At 37.1% G+C, this 25,552-nt stretch overlaps 1 protein-coding gene across 6 annotated transcripts in view; it reads right to left on the bottom strand.

Moving 5' to 3' along the window:
- PRKAA1 (protein kinase AMP-activated catalytic subunit alpha 1) overlaps nt 1–25,552 on the bottom strand; it is a 33,563-nt gene that overhangs the window by 3,430 nt on the left and 4,581 nt on the right. For 4 of the 6 annotated variants that reach the window (XM_040630476.1, XM_040630481.1, XM_040630479.1 and 1 more), the window contains 8 exons: nt 14,851–14,992; nt 13,097–13,190; nt 12,612–12,656; nt 9,295–9,439; nt 7,865–7,952; nt 5,500–5,724; nt 3,621–4,107; nt 3,381–3,507 (listed from right to left, as the gene is read on the bottom strand). In XM_040630476.1, the coding sequence (XP_040486410.1) occupies nt 3,381–3,507; nt 3,621–4,107; nt 5,500–5,724; nt 7,865–7,952; nt 9,295–9,439; nt 12,612–12,656; nt 13,097–13,190; nt 14,851–14,992 (1,353 nt within the window). The remainder of the gene's footprint in view (nt 1–3,380; nt 3,508–3,620; nt 4,108–5,499; nt 5,725–7,864; nt 7,953–9,294; nt 9,440–12,611; nt 12,657–13,096; nt 13,191–14,850; nt 14,993–25,552) is intronic. The other 2 variants (XM_040630477.1, XM_040630482.1) reach the window with 2 other exon arrangements.

The raw sequence follows: 25,552 nt of genomic DNA, 5'->3' as shown, positions 1-25,552 counted from the left end.
AGAGGTAAATCTAGAACCTACATCTCCTACCATTTCAGTGCTTTTCACTCTCCCACTTTCTCTTCATATTTGATTTACGAGCTCATAAAAAAGCAAAGATTCCTATAAACAGAAAGCAAGGAAAAACTAAAGTTGGGAACAGAATACAAAAACAGTAAATGCTCGGGACGCCTGGGTGGCTTAGTCGGTTAAGCATCTGCCTTTGCAGTCCTTAAGCGTCTGCCTTTGGCTCAGGGCGTGATCCCGGCGTTCTGGGACTGAGCCCCACATCAGGCTCCTCCGCTATGAGCCTGCTTCTTCCTCTCCCACTTCCCCTGCTTGTGTCCCCTCTCTCGCTGGCTGTCTCTCTTTCTCTGTCAAATAAATAAATAAAATCTTAAAAAAAAAAAAAAAAAAGCATCTGCCTTCAGCTTGGGTCATAAAGCCCTGCACTGGGCTCCCTGCTCAGCGGGGAGCCTGCTTCTCCCTCTACCTCTGCCTGCTGCTCCCCCTGCTTGTGTGCGCTCTCTCTCTCTGTGTCAAATAAATACATGAAATCTTTAAAACAAAACAGTAAATGCTCATTCAACTGGCAAACCCAGGGGCTAATAAACCTAAGGTTATAAATTTGATCCAAATACAATGAGAAATATAAAATCCATTCCATATCACAGACTACATTAGTACGTGTTAGCAAATAAACAGCATCTGGACAGAGAGTTAAGTAGAAAAACAGCTCTAGCCAGTATATCATCTCAAACCTGTGTCTTTCTGATACTAGAAAGGTACTATCCTTTGGTTTATAAAGAAGACAAAAATTCATAGGTAAATCTCATCTAATAGGTCCATACAATCTTAGATGAACAGAAGTGGTAATATACCTTAACTCAATTGATCTGTCCAATGAAGAACTGCCATAAAACTTGTACTTAATTAAAGGCTCTGTTTGTGAGAGAACATTTATATATACAGTTATACTCTTTTATAATGCTGGGATAGAGCAAGTATTTACTTGAATTATGACTCACCTGTGTTCCATCAGGCTTTTTACTAGATAACATAAATTAGTCTTTAAGAGTGTATGCACATGGAAATCTGAATTAATATAAATTTCAGGGGTGCCTGGGGAGCTCAGTTGGTTAAACGTCCAACTCTTGATTTCAGCTCAGGTCATGATCTCAGGGTCATGGGACTGAACCCCACATAGGGCTCCATGCTCAATGGGGAGCCTGCTTGGGATTCTCTGTCTCCCTCTGCCCCTTTCCCTCTCACTCTCTCTCACTCTCAAATAAATAAATCTTTTTCAACATTTTTTTAAAAGCTTTTATTTATTAGAGAGGACGTGAGAGAGAGAGCACGAACAGGGGGAGCAGCAGAGGGAGCAGCAGACTCCCCGCTGAGCAGGGAGCCCATGTGGGACTGGATCCCAGGACCCTGGGATCATGACCTGAGCCAAAGGTAGACCTTTAACCAACTGAGCCACCCAGGCACCCCTAAATAAATCTTTAAAAAAAAAATTTCAAACCATGTTTGGTATCACACCATTTACTAAAAGTCTATTATAGTCTACTCATATACATACACTGGCATATAAGATATTTTTCCCATTTAAAAATAAACACAACAGGAGCACCTGGGTGGCTCAGTCGGTTAATCGGCTACCTTCAGCCCAAGTCATGATCCCAGAGTCCTGGGATTGAGCCCCACATCCGGCTCCTTAACTCAGCAGGACACTGCTTCTCCCTTTCCCTCTGTTTGCCATTCCCCCTGCTTGTTCATTCTCTCTCTCTAATAAATAAATAAAATCTTTAAAAATAAATAAATAAATAAATAAATAAAATACAAATAAATAAAAACAAGAACAAAAACGTCTGCTTTCTGCTATTAATAATTTATCTCAACTTAATCACTCTAAATAGTTAAGATATTCTAGCAAACTATACATAACAGTAATCAAAGACATATTTTCTAAGTACAGGTTTTCATTTTCAAACTATTAAAACAGTAAAATAATATGTAACGTTTCTTTAAAAAAGTTCAAGGAGGTACTTGAAAGATTTTATACTGCAGTAATGTCATCATTTTGATGACCAATTAAAATACCCAACTTAAAAAGTTTGACTATTTCAGTGATTTGATCATCAGATTGTCTCTGATTGTTTATGACTGTAGGTAAATAGAAATGCACAACAGGGGCGCCTGGGTGGCACAGCAGTTAAGCGTCTGCCTTCGGCTCAGGGCGTGATCCCGGCGTTATGGGATCGATCCCCACATCAGGCTCTTCCGCTATGAGCCTGCTTCTTCCTCTCCCACTCCTCCTGCTTGTGTTCCCTCTCTCACTGGCTGTCTCTATCGCTGTCAAATAAATAAAATCTTTAAAAAAAAAAAAAGAAATGCACAAGTCTAAAATTAAGGTTAACAATGTCACTTTAAACTAATTATGACAGTTATCTTGAAGGTAAGATGCTTTAGTCCCAGGAATCCTTATATAGTGCCTTTATATAAAAGTGATCTATTATTGGGGCGCCTGGGTGGCTCAGTCGGTTAAGCATCTGCCTTCAGCTCAGGTCATGATCTCAGGGTCCTGGGATAGAGCCCTGCATTGGGCTCCCTGCTCAGCAGGGAGCCTGCTTCTCCCTCTCCCTCTTCCTCTTCCTGCCGCTCCCCCCTGCTTGTGTGCTCTCTCTCTGTCTGTATCAAATAAACAAAATCTTTAAAAAAAAAAAAAAGTGATCTATTATTTAAGAACACTTTACTGAGAGATAGATAAAATTGGAATCATGTAACCCTCACAAAACTAATAAAGGAGACATATCTCTGATATGTCTCTAGTGTCAAGCTGGGAGCAAAAGCCTGGGTGAGAGGAGAAAAATAACCCTGAGTCCCTAACCTGTCCAAAACATTTTCTCTCAGTCTCCAGCAAGAAACCTTACTTGTCAAATAATTTCTTGTCCTATGAGCTAATCAAATCTGTTCACATTGCCTTATCAATCAACTCTAAAAGCTAACTGTACTTTAATTCTTGAATGAAAAATAAAAATATTAAATATCAGATATAAAAAAATACTTAATAAAAAGTCAACATTTATTTCCAAATAAAACATTTCATCTTACCAAAATGAACCAACCCAAAAAACAGAAATTGTGGCAGAAACTATTACTTTGAGATCAGACTGCATCTGGCTTTAAGACAATCTTAAAAGGACAATACACTGTATGATTACAAGAAAAACACGATTCACAAATGTTGACATCACAGAGGCACAAAATCACATTTTATATCTTTAGCTATTGAATTACTAGGAACAATTCAAGAAGCTTCAAAAGAATCAAAGACTAAAAAGCCAAGTTAGGTAACAAGTCTAGTATGTCAACTATGTTGTTTTGTGGGACGTACATACCATCAATACTACGGAAATCCAGTAAGTATGTTCTACTATCCACTTGGTATAACTGCAGACTCATTTTGGAGTATGTACTTGTCACAGGATTCTTCCTTCGAACACGCAAATAATAGGGGTTTACAACCTAGTGTATGGTATGGACAAAAACAAAAATCAAAAGAAATTCCTCTAGAAAAGATTTTATAGGCTACAGGTTTTCCAAATGTGCTTATAATCAGAATGCCCTTTCTCTCTTACCTTCCATTCATAATCCAGCTGTTTAATTGCTCTACAAACTTCTGCCATGATATCATTCGGTCGACTTTGACTTCTAATTCCCAAATGCCATTTTGCTTTCCTTACACCTTGGTGTTTGGATTTCTGTGGATTTAATTCATCGAGGGTGTGGCGTGCTCTTGGTGTTTCAGCAACCAAGAATGGTACTCTTTCAGGATGGGGCCGAGTGAAGTGGTGATCATCGAGAAAAGAATCAGGTGGGCTTGTCGCCAAGTAAAAATCTTTGGCCTCATTCATTATTCTCCTGTTATCTATTATGAGGTGGTAGGCAACTGCCAAAGGGTCCTGGTGATTTCTGTTATAAAGGCAGCTCAGAACCTCCTCTTCTGAGCACTCAAATTTTTCACATACTTCTTTTAAGGCTTCATCATCAATCATGGTTGAACTGTATGATGGATCCTCGGGAAAAAGATATTTTGGAAGATCTTGTTTAAACCATTCATGTTCCCTTAAGAGAAAATGGCAGGGTCAGGAGGAGGATTTTGAGTAGAGATGAGACTGCAAGTAACAGTTTGGGGAATTTAGGATATAGATTCATTTATATTTATATTCATATTGTATTTTCATTTTTTCAAACTGAGACTTTCCTCTTCTGGCTCACATTTCATTGTGTATACTGGAGGAAATGCTCCAACCTCCTTCTGGTTTTAAGAGGGAGAAAGCAGTGCTGTACCAACAGGAAAAGAAACGTCTACACTTTTCCTTAAAGTTTTGGCATAAATGACAATGACAAACAAATGATGAAGACCAGCTTATTTCCACCTCAAAAAGAACATATTCTGCGGCTTCATTGTAATTCTCTTTTGAAATAATGTTAGGTGAAAAAACCAAAACAGACAAGTATCATTCACTGAATGCTTATTATGTGGTAGGTTTTAGGCTAAACACTTCCTATACATTATCTCATCTCATAAAACAACTCTATGAAGTTAAGAACATCTCCTCATTTTTAATGAAGGAACTGAGAGTTTCCTAACTTCATATATAAAAGGATATGTTTGACCTGAACTGTGTCAAAAACTGCTAAAACGATAAACATCAAGAAAGGAAAACACCCAAAGAACAATGACTATCTTCTGGGTGACAGAATTAAAGATCATTTTAGTTCTCTATTTTTTGGGTGTTTTCTAAGTCTTTTCCAGTCGTCACGTACTACATTTAAATTGGAAAAAAACATGTAAAAGATAAGAAACAGCATCTTTCATTTAGATATTTTAAATTTTAGAGAATGATTTGTCCTTTTTCAGTGGCGGTACAAACATGCCCCTCCATATAAAACTTACAAACCTGTTAATTTCACATGTGATTCAATGTATACTACCCCAAAACCACACGTCATTGATTAAATTAAACTGTCCTTATTACTTGAGATGAACAAAAGAAAAAACAGAGTAACTGAAAAGATCAGAACTCAAATAGTGACACAGAAATTTACTACTACTGAAAAGCATTAATCCTAATGAGAATACATAAAAGTCAAATATGAGGCATACTACAGAAAATCTTAAAGAACCACTACAAATGTAAAATCCCACCAGGGTCCTTTTTATTTCACATTAGTTATTTTTTCAAATTTAAAAACGAATGTAATATTCACTGTTACAATTTCAAAGAAAGATCCATAAGTAAAAAGTGAAAGTCCTCCCTACTACTAATCTTACCCGAATAGCCTGTTTAATGTGTATTTTTAAATACCAAAATACAATAAATGTGCCTATATACTATATTTTTTCAACATAAAATTGGCGTTACATTGTACATTCTGTCTGCAACTTATTCTTTCACTTAACTTGTATCATTGAAACTATTAGATCTGATAATCTCCAAGCTGCATTATTACCTGATATCTTTGATTGTGGCCCTCTTCATGGGATCCACCTGTAGCATATGTTTCAAAAGGCTAATCACAGACGGATTTAAATACTGAGGGGTATAAAAGATCCCATCACATATCTTCTTAAAAAGAGTTGGCACATGATCATCATCAAATGGAAGGGTTCCACATAATAAAGCATAGAGAATAACCCCACTGCTCCATATATCTACCTCTGGACCTGCATACAATCTGTAACAAGAAATATCAATTGGATGAAATAATCACTAGTAACTTGAGAGTCAATCAATTAACCAAAAATTTTAAATATGGATACTTCATAAAGAATTATTAGAGTATGGTTTCTATAGTCATTGCTACACACTACACATCAAGATTCTATACTAATTCTATCAGTATTTTCTTTTAAAACAAGTCAAGAATTTTAAGTTTAGACTACAGCTAAAATTTTGTTCTTACTGCCTTACTATGGTCCTTGTAACATCAATTAAGAATGTTCTTTAGTGATGAACTCTAAACCCACTCTGTCCCAATTGCCCAAGACCTCCTACCAAGGCAAAAGGGGCCTGAGGCTGTGGAAGAAAGCCAAGCTGACTGGTTCACAGAAGATTCTAAACTGGTATTTGCAATATACTGTAGCCAACTGACTTAACTACCACAGGCTGTTGGGTCAAAGTCTGGTTTTGGGGAAAGGATGTCTATAAACTGATCAAATAAATTGTTGAACTGATCCATAAATACTGCTTTGAGTAAAAGTTCCCGTTCATCCAGACCTCACAGGAAGACTTTATCCAAACTGGAAAAGTAGACTTCAGTAATGGCCCATGTATATATGCACATTTCAATACATTTCTTTTGTTTATTTAATTAACACTGCCGCCAGGTCTTGAATTGTATTCTTTCAAAACAATTTACATGACACAAATGAAGTAATTTAAAAACATTTTTTAACATTAAGCTGATATAAAAAGATAATGAACCTTGACAAATTTAAAATTAGATACTTCTGCATTATTCATAGCCTTGCCTTTACCCAAATATAATTTCTCTGAGCAGACTAGGCAAGCAAGCTTATGAAAACAGACAGAAAATACTGTAATATTTCCTCATTCTGAATTAGGATGTGAAACATCCAAACAAAGAAACATGATTTGAGTGTAAAGTTATTAAAAGTTAATTACAAAAATTAGTAAACAAACTTAGCCGTCTGTTTTCAATCTCAGTAGAAGAGTGAAGAACAATTACTCTTTAGAAAATTAAATTTTCCTGCCATCTAAGCTATTTGAAAAGCTGCACTGTACAAAGATCCTCATGTTCTCAATGCCAGTGATCAGTAATTGAGAGGTTAGAATTCTTATAATGTTGTAGTCTCTAGAAGATTTAAAAATGAAAAATTCAAAATAAATGAGTCTGAAGATTTTATCATACTTCAATTCCCCAAGACACCTTAGCATAAACAAAAAGCTACTACAAAATGCCTTTCTATCGGTGTGCCTGGGTAGCTCGGTCAGTTAAGCATCCAACTCTTATTTCGGCTCAGGTCATGATCTCAGGGTTCTGGGATCAGGCTCTGGGCCCTGGGCTCTGGGCTCCGGGCTCCACACTCAGCGCTCGAGGATTTCTCTCCCTCTCCTGCCCCACCCACAACTCAGGCACGTGTGGGCTAGCTCGCTCACACTCTCTCTGTAAAATAAATATATCTTTAAAAAAATGCCTTCTATCTGAAAAATTAAAGGTACACTATTACACTTTTAACTCTTAATCTACGTAAGCCATTTCTAACTAGCAGGTATTTCTATATTCAAGTTTTTAATGTCTGACCTTTAAAACTTGCTAGTTTTAGGGTGCCTGTGGCTCAGTTGGTTGGGCCTCTGACTCTTGATTTTGGCTCAGGTTGTGATCTCAGGGTCCTGAGAGTGAGACCGCCCCTCCCCCCCATCAGACTCCATGCTCTGGAGGGAGTTTGCTTAGGATTCTCTCTCTCCGGCTCCCTGCCCCCACCTGCCCCCTCACACGTCCACACCTGTGTGCTCTCTCTCTAAAATAAATAAATAAATCTTTAAAGAAAAAAAAAATCTTCTAGTTTTAAACCTTCAATTTCTTCTACGGGGGAAAAAAGTGAGAAGTATTCTCATCTAACTACTTTAAATATGGTATTGACTTGCAAACCAATATTCTATTCTATAAATGGAATCCTTAATTCTTACTCACGTCTTATTCTTAAAACATAACACTTTCTGGATAAGGAAAGAAAAAGCCTTACATGTCTTTCCTTTCACTAGAATTTAATATGACACTAGGACAGACAAAGTCTAAGAGAAAAAGCCAATTACAAATGTACTGGGGTGGAAGAAAGGGCGTCAAATACTACCTTCCTGAAATTACTTCTGGTGCAGCATAGTTGGGTGAGCCGCAACTTGTTCTTAAAAATTCACCATCTGACATCATGTTTGAAAGACCTGAAAACGCACAAAACCATCTATTCAAGACTTCCCAAGGACAAAAATAAAAACAAAACTCCATTGAACAGTAAAATTGAGTTTGCACTGAAGTGATAAATCATCATTTTGTCCTTTGCTACAACAAATTCTGTCTTTACTGTTCCCAAATATTTTGCCATTATGCCCTAAAATTTGTAATCTATTTCAACATTTAAAGTTAGTGCTTTACTGGAATATGATGAGTATATATTAAGCTACTGGTTATTCTCTTACAAGAATAAACTTGGCATATTTAAATTTATTAGTACAGAAACTACTAGGGAAAAAAACGTACAACAGATGAGTAGAAGAATTAAAATTCAAAGTTTCTATTAACCTCTGTTCTGATTCTTTAAAAAATAAAAAACAGTAACTTTGAATATCAAAGTTTCCTCATAGTTTTACTCCAGGAAGAAACCTCTGCCTCCTCAAAAATGAACTGGATAAAAATTATCACACCAGGAGCGCCTGGCTGGCTCAGTTGCCAGAACACAGCTCTTATTCTCAGGACCGTGAGTTCAAGCGCCAGTTTGGGTATAGAGATTATTTAAAAATAAAATCTTTAAAAAAAAAAACAAAAAAACAAATAGTCATCATTATGACAACTGAGGAATAAGGAAGTCAAATAATTTAGTCAGTTACAACAGAAGTAGCAAACCCGTAGCTCAGAGCTGACAGGCAGTGCTCAATGAATCTCTATAGATTAAAATACATATATCCCGAAGTGAGGAAAATAGTTCTAACAATCTCCTCTGATTTGAACTGAAGCTAAGCGAAAGAGAGTTGCAGAGATTCATTTTCTTAGATTTAATAATGTCAGCTGCAACTTACACAGAAAATAAAGGAAAAATAAGTTCATTTTTGAAAATCAAAATAATGTTCCTCCAAGCTGAATTATGCTTTTCTATCATTCAAAATATTGTACTTTTTTAAAAAATAATTTTGTTATTTTAATTTACTTTCTGGCTTTCAGAGCTTGAGTAACTCCATTCCAGTCTCTTTCCTCTTGCTCTATACTTGATCAAAAGAACACACTAGAAACAAGGTTACTAACTTTTTCACAAACAATAGTCTCAAATCGAATGATGCTCCCAAGGCTGCCAACTTAAATTATTTGCCTCCTGTCAGCTCAATTTTAAAGACATAAAGCTAAAAAGAGAATTCCTTATCTCTTCTCCTTTTTGTATGCTCATAGACAAAATGGCGAGGATACACTATTTTGGGGTACCCGATCCATTGCACAGAAGTAAAAGTTATCTGAAGGATGCTACTGATGTTTGTTGAGCATAATGAATATGTGAAACTGTAAGAATCTCCTTACCAAAATCAGCTATCTTTGCATTCATGTGTGCATCAAGCAGGACATTTTCAGGTTTCAGATCTCTATGGACCACCATATGCCTGTGACAGTAATCCACACCAGAAAGGATCTGTTGAAACAGACGCCGACTTTCTTTCTCATCCAGCTAAGAAAAGTAGAGAGGCATTTTAAAGGTGTGTTTTTTCAGAAGAAATTCTTCTACCTACAATTCTCCAAACTATAAGACTGTCAAAATGCATGAAACCTTCCAAATGAACCTCATCCTGAGATACTTTTGAAATGGGGAGGAGACGGATATATACAGCACAAAATGCTAAGAGGATCTTGGAACCGAAATCAGTAACTCAACTTTCTGTTACCACTTTGTGACTACATTGTAACAGCTTGCTTTCCTCTATATTTCATGAGCTATGTCAAATAGTTTCAATTTCTACTTGAAACTAGATGTGTTTTCTCCTATAAATTGGAAATGTTTAATCCTCCATTCCTTTAACAAATATTTATTGAACATCTTCAATGCGCCATGCACTGTTTAGACACTCAAGATACAGCAATGAATAAGACAAAGGCCCTAATCTAGCTGATGAAAATAGACAATAAATAAATATAACATCAAGGAGTGTTTTGAAGAAATATAAAGCAGAATAAGGGCACAGAGAATTATGTTGGGGTAGATGATATTATTTTAGACTATATGAGGAAGTAACATTCAAGATTTTTAGTGAATTAGCAAGCAATCAAATTATATGTCCTGAAATAAAGACATTTTAGTTTTAACAAAAGAAAAACCTTTATTCATTTGTTTTATAAAATATAAAAAGCATGTATCTTTAGTCTGTTTTCTGAAAATAGTAATCTTATGTAGCAACTAACATTTTTAAAAATATTCTTTAAAAACTTCTCACTCAAAACAAAAACAAAAACAAACTTCTCATTCATGCACATTTCTTGTTTCATGATTTTTTTTCCCAAAAGTCATAACCATTACTTGGATGAGCCTGCACCAAGAAGTCACATTTAAAAAACAGCCTATTAATTCTCTAGACAAAGGACTCTAACATGCAATTCTCTAACAGAGGCCACAAATTAGCATTCTAAAACCAGACTTCTACACTTCACATGGCATGGACAATCTAGGAGAAAAGATAAACTAGTAATTTCTTTTGAAAGCAAAATTAAACTACTAAAGTACTATGAGATACCCTTCCTCTAGAGAAAATAACAATGTGTTAGCAATCTCATTTATTCCTAGAAGAAATGTAGGTTCACTTTTTAATACAACTTTATATCAAATATACTAAAGGAAAAAAAGAATGTATCCTAAATGTGAAAGAAAACTTAACTGATTAAACAAAATATAATAGGTAAACTAAACAGGCTACAAAAATTAAAATTATACTATATTGACAATACAGTAAAAAAGATGAAGGAGGGGAAGTCTACAAAGGAATATTAGAAAAGTTAAAGCATATTTCCAGTTAAACATGGCAGATTGAACCTTTTGTCACAGTTTGAAACATCACTAAAATGACAGCATATAAAGACAAAAAGAGCAAGAGAAGTGACAACAGTCATCAAGAGGAGTTGATGGGCATTAAGGAGGGCACTTGATGTAATGAGCACTGGGTGTTATACAGAACTGATCAATCACTAAATTCTACCCCTGAAACTAATAATACACTATATGTTAACTAAATTGAATTTAAATAAAAAATTTAAAAAGAAAAAAAGAGGAATCACCAAACTGTAGAATGGATGAACAGTGATAAAGACTTCACCAAACAGAGAGTGCAGAAACCTAAGCCCACAGGGGTGGAAACCAATAATAAAATAGCCTACACACAGAACCCTGGAAAAGCTTAGAAAGCCTTGGGAATTTGGGAAGGGAGAAATGAAAGGAGGACTAAAAACAGGACAATCGGCTAAAGTAAGAAGTTTTAAACTCACCCCAACTGGCGAATAAGACCCATGATTTACTCTTTAGGAAGCCTGAACCAGCTCTGTTCTCAAGGACCCCAAGGCAGGAATGAGGCACCAGAAGGAAAACATGGGGATTAAGTGGAAGTCAACCTACTAACTACTGAGACTTACAGGCCTCTTCCCAATTCAGCTCTCAGAGTACTGACAGCTAAGCTAAGACCCTCAAGGGAATTGGAAGGTTTCTCTGATCTAAGGAAAAATATTTGAAATTACGGACATTTGGTATACCCTAATAAAATGGACAGATCCCTACCTACTCAACCAATGGGAAGGCCCACCAATCAATAAATTCCACCTACATAAGCTTAGCATTTAGTACCTCACTCAAATAAATATAAGTGGACAACCAAGAATCACCAGACATCTGAGGAAGGGCCATGGACAAAAGACCAAGACCAATAAAATGGAGCAGAGAAGGTACAACAACAATGCAGGAAACAGATGAAGACTTACACACACACACACACACACACACACACACACACACACACCCCAATTGTCGTCTCTTAACTATAGAGAACAAACTTATGGTTGGTTACCAGAGGGGAGATGAGTGGGGGGATGGGTGAAATGGTTATGGGGATTAAGAATACACTTATCATGATGAACACTGAGTAATGTACAGAATTGCTGAATCACTACATTGTACACCTGAAACTAATATAACTGTGTGTTAATTATACTGGAATTAAAATTAAAAACTTTTAAAAAAGCCTAATTGTTATCCTCAGACAGATAAGATTACTGTATCTGCGGAGCAGAAATGGCTATTTAAAAAAGAAAACTTCAGAAAACAAGAAAGATTGTTGAAACAGAAAATATGACAGCTGAAATGTTAATATGCAACAGGTAAAACTGAAGAAAATTCCCATAATGTAAAGCAAAATGACTAAGAAAAGACAAATGGAAGAGATAAGAAAACAAGATACCAATTCAACTTGTGCCTGTTTCCTAGGCATAACATGGTGGGGGGAGGGAGGGTTAGTGAAGAGAGGTAGAATACCTGAAAATGGAAATGAACCATGTTAAAAATGGAAAAATCAAAATTAATTTGGTTATTTAATGAGCTTGGTTTTGATGAATGTAAACAGATATGCCATATAGAACAAATGAATGAATGATATAAAGAACTTCAGACTGTGAGGGGTGAAAATGGCTTCTCATTGCTAGATACAGGTCTTCTAGAAAGACGTTTCAGCATACCACATAACCTGGGTATGAGAAAAAATATGGGCGGCAGCGGCAGTGTTCACTTTTTGGATCTGTAACTTAAGATACTGTTTCAAATGCCTTCTAAAGTTCTTTCCAACTCTAAATTCTTTAAATCTAATTCCTACCTCCTTCATGGAGCCTGTTCTTACTACTCCAGGTACATCAGATTTCTGAAACCAAAAAATGAATGCAATTTAAATGTGGCTAGGGTTGACTAGCAAGGCCTAGATCTTTAAGTATTAATATATTTTGTAAGGATTAAATATACACTTCAAGATGTATGTTACAAGTATTTGTATACCCCAAAAGCATGAGTACAAGGATCATGAGTTCTGAGGTCTCAATCCAACTCTGTCATTAATAAATCAGGTGACTTTGAGTAAACACATAAACTGTGAGTCTCAGCTTCCACATCTGTGTAAGCAGGCTAAGGAAATAATCTTTAAGGTCTTTTCTAACTCTAAAGAGTCTATGATTCTAGACAAATATATGACTAAGGGAACTAGTTTCTAAGTAGATCTCTTGACAAAATCACTTTCTGACATCTTGAAGCTAGTAAGGAATAAGGGAAGTTATGAAATATATACAGGATTAAATCAGAACTGCTTACCCTTCCATTTTTACAGATATAATCAAATAGCTCTCCTCCTGAGACATATTCCATCACCATGAAAATATCAGATGGTGTACTGATGACCTGGTACCTGGTGAGAGAAAACATTATCTACCAATATTAAAACATGTATATTCATTCATTCAGTAAATATTCACTAAGCGCCATAATATAGCAGGCACTGTGCTAGAAGCTGGGAAAACTGCAGGGAACAAAACAAATTCTCTGCCTTCATGGAGTTCATATTCCAGGAGCCAGGAAACAGACACTAAATAAATAAGCAATATCTCAGGTGGTGGAACATGCTGTGAAGAGAAACAAAGCAAACTAAGGGGAATCTCTCACACAGGGTGCTTAAGGGAGGACCCTCCGATAAAGTAACATTTGAGCAGAACCTGACAGACAGGAGCAAATATACCACCATGGTCTAGGAAGAAGGTGAACCAGGCAAACAGAACAGCAAGTGCAAAGGCCCTAAGGCAGAAGCCTGCCTGGCATGTTTGAAGAATGGTAAGAAGGCTAAGCAGAGTGAGCTGGCAGAGAGAAATAGGATATGGAGTCAAAGAGGTAACTGGAGATGAGAGGAGAGAGAACCTTACAAGCCAAGGTAAAGCTTTGGCTTCTACTCTAAGGGAGATGCAAAGCTATTGAAGGTTTTAAGCGAAGTAATCATGTGGTCTGATCTATTAAAAAGGTAGCTTTAATTTATAGCAGCAATGTGAAGAACTGACTGTAGATGGAAAAGGGGGAAGCAGGAGGCTGCTTCAGGAGTCCATGACAGAGATGATGGTGGCTCAAACAAGGTTGATGGCAATGAAGGAACTGAGAAACACTCAGATCCTAGATCTATTTTGAAGAAAGAGATGGAATGGATGCTAGGAAGTGATAGAAACAAAAAGTTAAGTATAGTTCCTATGTTTCTGCCCTAAGGAACTGGATATTTACTCAGAGGGTGAGAAGGTGTGAAGAGCAGGTTTGGGGGAGGGTAACAGAAAGTTCAGTTCTGGCATCCAAATGGAGATGTACAGTAGGCAGTGGGTGTATGAAACTGGGATTCAGGAAAGAGGTATGAAAGCAGGAGATGTGTACTTAGGGGTCATCAGCACCCATATGCACCTTAAAACCATGGCATCTCAGCAAATGAGAAGAGGTGAGAGTGAAACAAATTTTGAGCCAGCCAGTTCAGTATAAAAGCCTGAGCAGTTGTAACTGACAGCCCGCATAAGAAAACTGAGCAATAAGTAAGTTCTATGTAGATCCTACAATTGGCAACTATAAAATCACCATAATACTACAACTGCCCTTCTGAATACTGGATTCCTGAAATTCTATCATTTGTTATTTGTTTTATCAGATATAAGCAGCTTGGGGGAAAACCCTTTCTACTGCCTTTCTCCTGTCTTTAGTGAGACTAAGTGACATCATGTGAAATTTGGAGGTCAACATTTTCTACTAGTAAATCATTGTTGGTACTACAGCAATAGGGGCACAAAAAGTTATCTATCACATGGCATGTCCAGAAGACAAGAAAGAATGAGAAAGTTAACAGCTGATAAGCACAAGGGCAAAACATGGACATAGGTTTAAGGGACCATGAATGGGGTTAGATAAATACATGAACAGGCAGAAATTTTAAAACCTTGAGGGATGACTCAAGAAATGTCAGTCATCTTTCTCACTTGTCAGATGAAGTAGGTTAACAAAAATGATTAAAAAATGATATGACTATATTTAATATAATCAGATCTTACAGTTTAATTATATGAGGATGCCTGAAAAGCTTGAGGTTCTGAATTTCTCTGCGGATTTTTCCTACCACATCAAGGCTTCGAATCTTCTGTCGATTGAGTATCTTCACAGCAACTTTATGTCCAGTCAATTCATGTTTGCCAACTGTAGGAGAAATAATTTTAACAAATTAGTGCCAGGCTTCATTAATAACATTTTAGATGTATTCTAAGAGTAGTATCTCAGAAAATAATGAGCAAATTTAAGTTCCTTTCAGTTCTGCCTGATTTGCCCCTAAATCTTGTTTACATGTCCAAGAGTGATTAAGTGGGAGAATATATAGGAAACTGGTAAAAGTGGTTTCTTCCAGAAAGGAAAACTGGAAAGCTAACAGAAAGAGAAAGAAAAGAGACTTCCTTTTTGCTGTATACCTTTTTGCCCTTTTAAATTCTTACTTATTTTTTAGTTCTTAAGCTATCATACATACAAACTGAAATTAAAAAAAAAAAACAAGTATTTTCTTCTGGTGAACAATTCTATGGATTTTAACATGTAGAAATTGGTAAAGCCACCATTAGAATCAAATACGTAACAGTTTCATCATCCCAAAAAACTCCCTCATGCTACAGACACACTTCCCCTACCCATAAACCCTTTGAACATTTCAAATTTCAGTTCATGGACACGCAGTTTCTATTTTTAAGAATAAAAAAATTAAGTGATTGTCTTTCAATTTTGAATGCTATGCCCAGATAATCAATGGTGAGAGCAGAATTTAGTCTCCAAAAATTTACTTTTATTTACCTTTCTCTAGAACCCACTGTAAAATATATATTCTATCAAAATCAGGAAAATAAACCAAGAAAGATAATATCCAGTAAAGAAGGGATCCGGTACAGGAGAAAAACTAAGAGAATATGGTAATGAGGCAAAATCCTAGGTAACAGATGTGTAGAAGGCCTGGAGACAACAAATCCAGACAGAAATGCGACAGAGAATCCAAGACGGCTGGGGGAAGGGGAGACTGATAAATTATCTTACAGGTTTGAAAGTACAGAATATTGTACAGACAGAGATTTTGACAAAGGCATTTGAAGATATGGGAAATTTAGTCTCAGGTTCAAAGAAAACCAAGCAAATGGAAAAAACAAGCTAATTTAAAAACTGCAGAAAAAATTATAAATAAAGAAAATAGTCACAGTATTGGCTTGGCAAATAGTTTTTACACAGTCACAATTATGAAATGCTAAATATGGATTTTAAAGTATATTAGAAGAATGAGGATGTAAAAGAAAAGGTGTAAGAGAACTGAAATCCTTATGTACCATAATAGAAAGACAACAACAACTACAACAAAAATCCATCAACGAGAATTAAGAAATAGCTTGTATGCATGCATAGATCAATTAGAAATATGGAGGTTTAAAAAAAAACCAAAACCTAGAGGTAAATACTGGAAGAAAAGAGAGTGAGGGTAAGGAATTCTGTTTTATAAATATGCCTCTTAGCACTATTTGACTTTTTGAAATATACATGTATCAAGTTTGTTTTTTGGGTTTTTTTTAATAAGTGACTTAGGGTTTTGGCTTTTTAGGAAGAAAATGTTCTCTTCTAAATTAGAACATAGTCTGTAAGACCAATAGCTGAGAGCTTTCCCTGGCAATCTTGGTAATTACCAGATGAAAAGCAAAGATAATGATAAATAAGAAATCCCTTCTTAGTTATTTATGTTTGTTATGTACTAAATTGTGTCTCCCTCAAAATTCGTATGTTGAAACCCTAACCCTGGTCTCAGAATGTGACAGTATTTGGAGATAGGGCCTTTAAAGAAATGACTGTTAAAATAAAACAGTTTTGGTAGGTCCTAATCCACCCTGACTCATGATCTCCTTCTAAGAGGAAATCTGGACACACAGAGAGACAGCAGGGTACACGCAGGAAACAGTGTGAGGACACAGAGAGGAGGCAGCCATCTGCGAGCTAAGGAGAGGCCTCAGAAGACACCAACCGTACCAAAACCTTGATCTCAAACTTTTAGCCTCCAGACTGTTGAGAAAGTATCTGTTGTTAAAGCCATTCAGTCTGTGGTTATTTTGTTATGGAAACCCTTAGCAGATTAATACAATACTTCTTACTATTTCCAAGTTGAAAACTCAACATTGATATTTTAAACTTATGTTTAAAACATTATATTAAACAAAGAATTCTTCCTCATTAGTCCAATCTAACTAGGCCTTCCCCCTTGATCTGGGATTTGGGATGAAGCTGAGCCTGCCCACCCTTTAAAAACCCTCCAGGATTATGAACCACTGCAGGTTTTTAAAGCAGGGCAGCAACAAGATAAATTATGTTTCTAAAAGACAAAAGACTCATTGCTTGCTCCTCACTTAATATGTGCTCTTGATGATTTAACAATAAAAAGCATAGAATTTTAGAAACTAAACTAAACTAAAGAGAACTCTACAGGTCATCAGGTCCAATGGTTTTCAACAATTCAACATTCTCCCCCCCATCGCCTAACCAAGATAATGAGTGATGGGCTCTTCTGCCCCCTGCAGTTGAGAGGGGCAGGGATAGGTAATTCCTCATTACTTTGAATTTTTTTCAGCATTTGCTACTTTCCTTAAATGTTTTAATTAATAATATTAAATCCAAGGTTAGGTTATAGAGATATTTCACATTTGGAGAAAAAAGTCTTTGTTAAGTAAGACTCCAAGAAAAGTATTTAAGTCAGAGTAAGTCTCAGTCCTTTTCAAAAATACAATTTACCACCTAAATTCACCTTCCATTTTGTCCAGATTCTTTAACCTGCACAAACCTTCCACAATGCAAATCTTTCCAGCAAATGAACAAATGTGTAACTGCACCATAGTCTACCCTAACCCAAAGCATTATCACAGAATCAAAAATTTTTAAACTTACTACAATGTTTATGGAATCTCTAAATTTCTTATAACCACCATTTGTATAGCTCAACTAATCTCAAAACTATCCATGGCTAAGAAATTATAGAAGTTTCCTGAAAGACGGCAGAGTAAGAATGCACTGGACATACGTCCATCAAAAGCTCATTAAAACATACATGAAATCAGTGACAAAGAAAAGCCTATAATCATAGCTGAAACAGACTGTGAAAATTAGAAGCACATTCTAATTTCTGATAAGGCTTTCTCCAATCTCCTATACCAATCAGATGTGGGTAAGAGCAGTCAACTTGATTGTTAAACCCCAATTCAGGAAGTATCTTCTTTCTTAGACCTAGTGTGTTGATACCTGAACAACTAGTAATCTCATCCGTCCAACTACCCCCAAAATCTCCAAGCAATAGCTTAGTAGAAACCCTCTCTCATTAACTGCATAGCTGAAACAAGACTGAGAACAGCCTCAATACTGGATACAACTGGCAGACTCAGATTTGGAAAGGATGTGAAAGCAGAATCCATTTGGGACTGAACTCCAATTCATTACAAATCAGCCACAGTCCCCTCTCATATCCCACTCTGCTCAACCTAATTTCAACCAACTCCAGATGTATATTCTATCATTAAATAAGGAACTGGAATAGGAAATTCAAAGCATTCTCTCAAATTCATTCAGGTACTGAACATCTACTATATGCCAGTAACACTGCCACAGAAAACAGTACTGACCAAAAGCAACGTGGGTCCCTAAGACATTCCTGGCCTCTGAAGATGACCAAAATAACTGTAATATAGTAAGAAAAAACAAAAAGTTTTAAAGTACAAAAGACTAAAGCAAAAAGAATAAACATTAATAACGCTCGTCCAAGAACTGCATGAATCTTGTAGAAAAAATTAACTATCACAAGGTGATAAGAAATACAGAAGTTATGCAGCACCTGGCTGGCTCAATCAGTAAAGCATGGGACTCTTGATTTCCGGGTTGTAAGTTTGAGCCCCACACTGGGTGTAAAGATTACTTAAAAATAAAAACTTTTAAATTAAAAAAAAAAGGAAATAAAGAAATTACGAAATAAGAGCAGAGCAGGATGAATTTTACAACAGAACAATTAAAATCATTTAGAAAGCAGTAAGTTGCAGAATGTGAAAATGCAGAAAATTTTATTGAACACATACCAAAAATGAGGAAGAAATTTAGCAAGAAAAGGAGGGATGGTGATAGACAAAGAATAGGGAATCAAGTAAAATTCAACTTATGAGTAATAGGGAGTAGAATATTATTTCACCTGTGAGTAATAGAAGTCCGCTCCAAAAAAAGGCTAAATAAACAGAATAAAATCAATAACCAAACAATCAAGGCACAACTGAAGACTTTTTTTCTAATACATGAACATTTCGTCAAATTATAAATTAATTGGAATAAAGAGAGGCATATCTTCTTCATTTTTGAAGAGAAATGAAGTAGGACTGTATAAACAATATTCAAACAAAAATTGAATAGTAGCAGGAGAGGGGAGGTGTCATGACAGCCACTGTAACAAGATCAAATTCTGCCCCCCCAACACACAAAAACACATACTACTAAGTAATAAGCAGGGTACACGATCAGTTTTTTTTTTTAAGGGAAAACTGGTGCACTAATTCCTTTTCCATTGCTGGTATATCAACAGAATATTTCAGGGGAATAAAAGGGCAGCTGATATCGTAGAATAGCATTAAGAGTAATTTATTTTTTAAAAAATATGTAGTTCCCTTACTCAGAATTTAACTTAGAATTAAGCAGATTTAAAAATGTGCATAATTATTGGGCACCTGGGTGGCTCAGTCCTCCCACTCTCGGTTTGGCTCAGGTCATGATCTCATGCGTCCTGAGATAGATCCCCACACACGGGAGTCTGCCTGAAGATTCTCTCCCTCTGCCCCTCCCCACACTCATTCTTTTTCTCAAATAAATAAATCTTTTTTAAAATGTGCATAATTGGGGCGCCTGACTCAGTCAGTTAAGTGTCTGCCTTCGGCTCAGGATGTGATCCCAGGGTCCCGGGATCGAGCCACGCATTGAGCTCCCTGCTCAGTGGGGAGCTTGCTTCTCCCTCTCTCACTCCCCCTGTTTTGTGCTCTCTCTGTATCAAATAAATAAATAAAAACTTTAAAAACAAAAAACAAAAAAAAATGTGCATATTTATTATAGTGTCTTATTTAAGATCAAAGACTACAAATAACCTAAATAATCAACTTCAGAGAACAGTTTATGCTATTATAACATAACAGACTCTCTCATAGGAAGACTATAGAAAATGTTCTTACAGAGGTGCCTGCATGGCTTAGTTGTTAAGCGTCTGCCTTCGGCTCAGGTCATGATCCCAGGGTCCTGAGATCGAGCCCCACATCAGGCTCCCCACTCGCACCTGCTTGTGTTCCCCCTCTCTCTGTCTCTCTCACTCTGTCAAATAAATTTTTAAAAATCTTTTAAGAAAAAAGAAAAGAAAAGAAAATGTTCTTATAAATATGAAAGAGCAAACAGGGGCGCCTGGGTGGCACAGCGGTTAAGCGTCTGCCTTCGGCTCAGGGCGTGATCCCGGCGTTATGGGATCGAGCCCCACATCAGGCTCCTCCGCTATGAGCCTGCTTCTTCCTCTCCCACTCCCCCTGCTTGTGTTCCCTCTCTCACTGGCTGTCTCTATCTCTGTCAAATAAATAAATAAAATCTTAAAAAAAAAAAAAAAAGAGCAAACAAAAACTATATATGCATTCTACATTTTCTAGCTATACCAAAAATATTTATATGACAATGATAATGTGCTAAAACGAAAATAGTTATTCTACAGTGATTTTTTTCAAATTTTACTGTTTTATATTCTTCATAATTAAAAAATCCCAAAGGGAACGAAAAAAAACCAGTAACAGGTGTTAGATTCACCTTTTTTCAGAAATAGGGCTAAAGATGCCCCATTCTCCTACTACATGAGAAGGCAATCTGTGTACGAAGCATAGACTTTGTGGCCACATAGACCTGGGTTCTTTCAAGTATGAAGGTTATTTATTAATGTTTGACCTGGGTAAGTTAAATTACTTCAACCTTCTATTCAGTTGTCTGTAAAAATAAGAATACCACATACTGCATATAAGAGTGACTGTAAGGAATACATGAAGTAGGGTTTGTAAAGCCCTTCCCATGGTATCTGGCACAGCAAATGCTTGATAAATAAATGGTGGCTATCACTACTTAGAGCTATTTATTTTCCATTGTTCCCAAACCTGCCCCCTATCCCTATATAATCAGCCCTAAATTTTCTGCTTTAATCCCCATATGGTCAATTATATCAGCTTTTTGATTTGTCCTCCTTATCCACTTAGATTCAGTAGCATCCCTTTATCTAAGCCCATAATAAGTACTAAATAATTAACAGCTATAATTTCTATACATCTAGCTCCCATCCCCATAAGCTTCAATTCCACCAACCTGCTCCATCCTCCCCGCTTTCATCATCACCCATCCTGAGATTTCTAGCTTCCAAAGTTCAACCCTTTCCTGACTTGGGTTAATTTTCAACATAATATTGCTAAACATCCACACTTAACACCAAGTCCTTGACAGTGATTTCACCTACTACCTAAAGGAACGTTTATCCAGTCACACAAGAACACAAAGCTAAAAAACAGGCTAATCAGACTTGAATTTAAATCAGATTTTTAAAAAAATATGAATCTAGTTGATTTGTAACAATTAGCATATACAACTGTGTAGTTAATATCCATGACATACCCACTTTGTGCCCAAACCTAGTGATGCTCTAACTGTAACCAACCCTAGAGGACTGACATTATTAGTAACACTTTTGGGGTAACTGAGGAACACGAAGATGAAAATCAAAACACGAACCCCGGTCTGTCTCAAAAACTTGTGCTTTTCCCAAAACAGTAAGTGAAATGTGATAAGTTTTTAAAAAAATAATCCTCAAAAGAGCATTACATATAGTATAATACAAATACAGATGTCCTTTTAAAAAACAAATCTAAGAAGTTGAACATACCAGAGGAATCTTTAATTTATAGTCTTATAGGTTTTCTTGAAGATTTATTTATTTATTTGAGAGAAAGAGAGAGAGAGAGAGAGACTGTTATTGGGAGGAGGGACACAGGGAGAGGGAGAGAGAATCCCCAAGCAGACCTCCCAACCCCCACTTAGTGCAGAGCCTAAGGCAGGGCTCAATCCCACAACCCTGAGATCAGGACCTGAGCCCAAATCAAGAGTTGGACACTGACTGAGCCACCCAGGCACCCCTATAGTCTTAATAGTTTTGAAAAGAATAATATACTTTTTTTTTAAGATTTTATTTATTTATTTGACAGAGAGAGAGACAGCCAGTGAGAGAGGGAACACAAGCAGGAGTGTGGGAGAGGAATAAGCAGGCTCCCAGCGGAGGAGCCTGATGTGGGGCTCGATCCCAGGACCCTGGGATCACGCCCTGAGCCGAAGGCAGACGCTTAACGACTGAGCCACCCAGGCACCCCTATAGTCTTAATAGTTTTGAAAAGAATAATATACTAAATTGCCTCATACCAGTAAGAATTATTCTAAAAATTCAATCATTAATTTAAAAAATAGTTAAGTACCTGCACCTACTATGTGCCTGGTACTGCTACTACGATCTTTTTCCTATATGAGAAAATTAATTCAGTCTACTAAAAACCTGCCTCATATCAATTTCAATGTTTTAAGACAAGATACCAAGAATACATTTAATTCATTCTACCACACTAATTCAAAAGTTTCTCAAAAATTAAAGTGTTATAAGGGAGAAACCAAGAGCATAAAACCAAAAGCATATAAAATGACAAGTGTAATGGATTGAATAGTGCCCCTGCACCCCAAATTCATGTCCACCAGAACCTCGAATGTGCTCTATGTGGAAATAGGGCATTTGTACATGTAATCAGTTAAGGATCTGAAGATGAAATCATCCTAGATTTAGAGTGGGCTCTAGATGTAATGAATGGCAGGTATCCTTTGTAAGAGGAGAGAACATAGACACGCCCTCAGGAAGCCATGGGAAGACAGAGGCTGACACTGGAGCTTTGCTACCACAAGCCAAGGAACACCAGGAGCCACCAAAAGCTGGAGAGGCAAGGAACAGACTCTCACCAAGAACCTTCAGAGGGAGTGTAACCCTACAAACCCCTTGATTTTGGATACTTGGCCTCCAGAACGTTGAGAGAATAAATTTCTGTTGTTTGAAGCCACCCAGCTTGTGGTACTTTGTTATTGCAGCCTTGGGAAACATAGTTTTTTTCTAAAATATGATATTCACCATTAAAATTAACAAGTTAACAAAAGTAATCTTTTTTGGAAGCAGGTTTTCTAATCTGTACTACAAACGCCCCAAGAATTCTTAAATGGAACACACTGTACATAATGACTGGGAACCAAGCAAAGTTTCACCTTGTATGAGCATCAGTTACTACCCGGTGCTCACACAGTGACATCTGTGGGAGTTGGCTGGCTAGGACTTCTTGCTCCTAGGCTATTATGTTCCAGCTCCCCAGTTTTCTGCTTTTTGAAGTTGTGTCTCACCCTTCACAACCTATCAGGAGTCAACTTTTACAGCCCCCCGTCTCCAATGTTCTAATCTGGGAATTTGAATGTTCTATGGGCTAGAAAAATCATAAAACTAAAATTATTACAATGAATTTTAAGAATTACATCCTACAAAATACTAGCACTGAAGCCTCAACACAGAAAAAGATTTCGTAAGCAAGGAAGTCTGGGAAAGGACGTATGCTCTCCCTTTTGGAAACCCGCTATGCATATTAACACAAGAATGGCTCTGGACCACCTAGTAAAGAAACCTGTTAAACATTTTTAACCTGTCTTACTTGGATACAGGCTTTTCCCTCCAAGGTCTTCAAATAATGTCCCAACACTGATGGCTCAAATATTTTCTCTTTCAGAACAGGCAGTAGCCCTTCTGAACATCGTCTTTCTCCCTCTTTCTTCCCAGCAAAATCTTGGTAATTTAAAGCTACCATATGATAATCTGTTCTTTTCCTTAATTATAGGAACAGATATTTTGCCTTGAACCCAATTACCAACAAACTTCAATATTAGAATTTCAGTAACAATACTTTTGAAAATAGTGTTTTATAGCTTAGAAAAAACACATGATCACATTTGAGCCTCACAACAAACCTATGATATAGGTAATTATGAGGCTCTAAGAGATTATATAATTTGATGAAGTAAAGCTATTAAGTGATCAAGTTGGGATAGGCCTTCTGATTTCAAGTCTTCTGACCTATCTACTCTACCGCGCCATCAATATGCAGTAGAAGATTGCGGAGGGGGGGGGTAGCTGGGGACAATATCAAACCCCAAAGCCTGAACTGTTTTCTCAAAACTAAGCAAAGGATTCTCCATTAACTAAACTCAGTTGCAGCCAAATTAATTGTTGTTCCAGAGTCAACCAATCAGTAAAAGTGGACCTTGCCAGGAATATGCATTAAGAGAACCACCCCTCTTTCCAAAGCTCAAAACTTTACCCTTTAGACTGTCACTGTTTTACAGTAGTGCTAAAATATTGGGTTTTTTAAAGGATTTTATTTATTTCCTTGAGAGAGAGCAAAAGAGAGAGTGTGAGTGGGGGGAAAGGGCAGAGAGAGAGGCAGGCAGAGAGTCCTAACCAGGCTCCAATCAGTGCGGAGCCAACATGCGGCTCCATCTCACAATCCTGAGATCATGACCTGAGCCAAAATCAAGAATCCATTGCTTAACCGACTGAGCCACCCACGGGCCCCTCGATACTGCTTTTGAACAAAACGGTCAGATATTTCTGCCATGGAAGACCTGCAGGTCACTCACAGCAAAGGTTACTAGAATTCACCATGTCTCCCTCACAAGAACAGCAGCTTAGGGGCACCTGGGTGGCTCAGTCGTTAAGCGTCTGCCTTCGGCGCAGGGCGTGATCCCACCAGGGTCCTGGGATTGAGCCCCGCGTCGGACTCCCTGCTCCGCTGGGAGCCTGCTTCTTCCTCTCCCACTCCCCCTGCTTGTGTCCCTTCTCTCGCCAGCTGTCTCTCTCTGTATCAAATAAATAAATAAATAATCTTAAAAAAAAAAAAAAAAAAAAAGAACAGCAGCTTAGTCAACTACTGGCAGGCAACCTGCTATTGTTTCCTAAAGGGAACTGTCTACCTGTAGGACACTGAAACAAACACTCTTCTAATCAGACATGTAATCCTGAAGTGAAACAAGATCACACTTTGAAAGAGAACATTGTAAATAGGAAAGAGATGCCACAAAGAAATATCTACTGCAGAATATCTACCGATATTCTGGTATCACAAAGAGTATCTACTGATCACCTAGTTCATTCTCACTCTAAAATTAAGAGAGTAATAAAAAAAATATCTCACTCTCGGGGTGCCTGGGTGGCTCAGTCGGTTAAGCATCAGACTCTTGATTTTGGTTCATGTCATGATCTTGGCGTTGTATAATTGAGCTGCACATTGGTCTCCCTGCTCAGCCATGGAACCTGCTTAGGATTCTCTCTTTCCTTCTCCCTCTGACTCTCCCCCCAACTTGTGTGTGCTCTCTAATAAATATTTTTAAAAAAAAAATCTCACCCCTAAAAGTATAAGGGAAATAACTTAATCCTGCAGAGGGTTGAGCTTTAAAAGCTACAGGTGGAAATCTGAGAGAGGCAGGGTTTTTTTAACCTGCTCAGCCATGGAACCTGCTTAGGATTCTCTCTTTCCTTCTCCCTCTGCCTCTCCCCCCAACTTGTGTGTGCTCTCTAATAAATAT

Source organism: Ursus maritimus, unplaced genomic scaffold, assembly GCF_017311325.1.
Source record: "Ursus maritimus isolate PB19 unplaced genomic scaffold, ASM1731132v1 scaffold_15, whole genome shotgun sequence".
NCBI classification, from domain to species: domain Eukaryota; kingdom Metazoa; phylum Chordata; class Mammalia; order Carnivora; family Ursidae; genus Ursus; species Ursus maritimus.
Note: the sequence above shows the minus strand (reverse complement) of the source record. Positions and strands in the feature narration are given on the sequence as shown.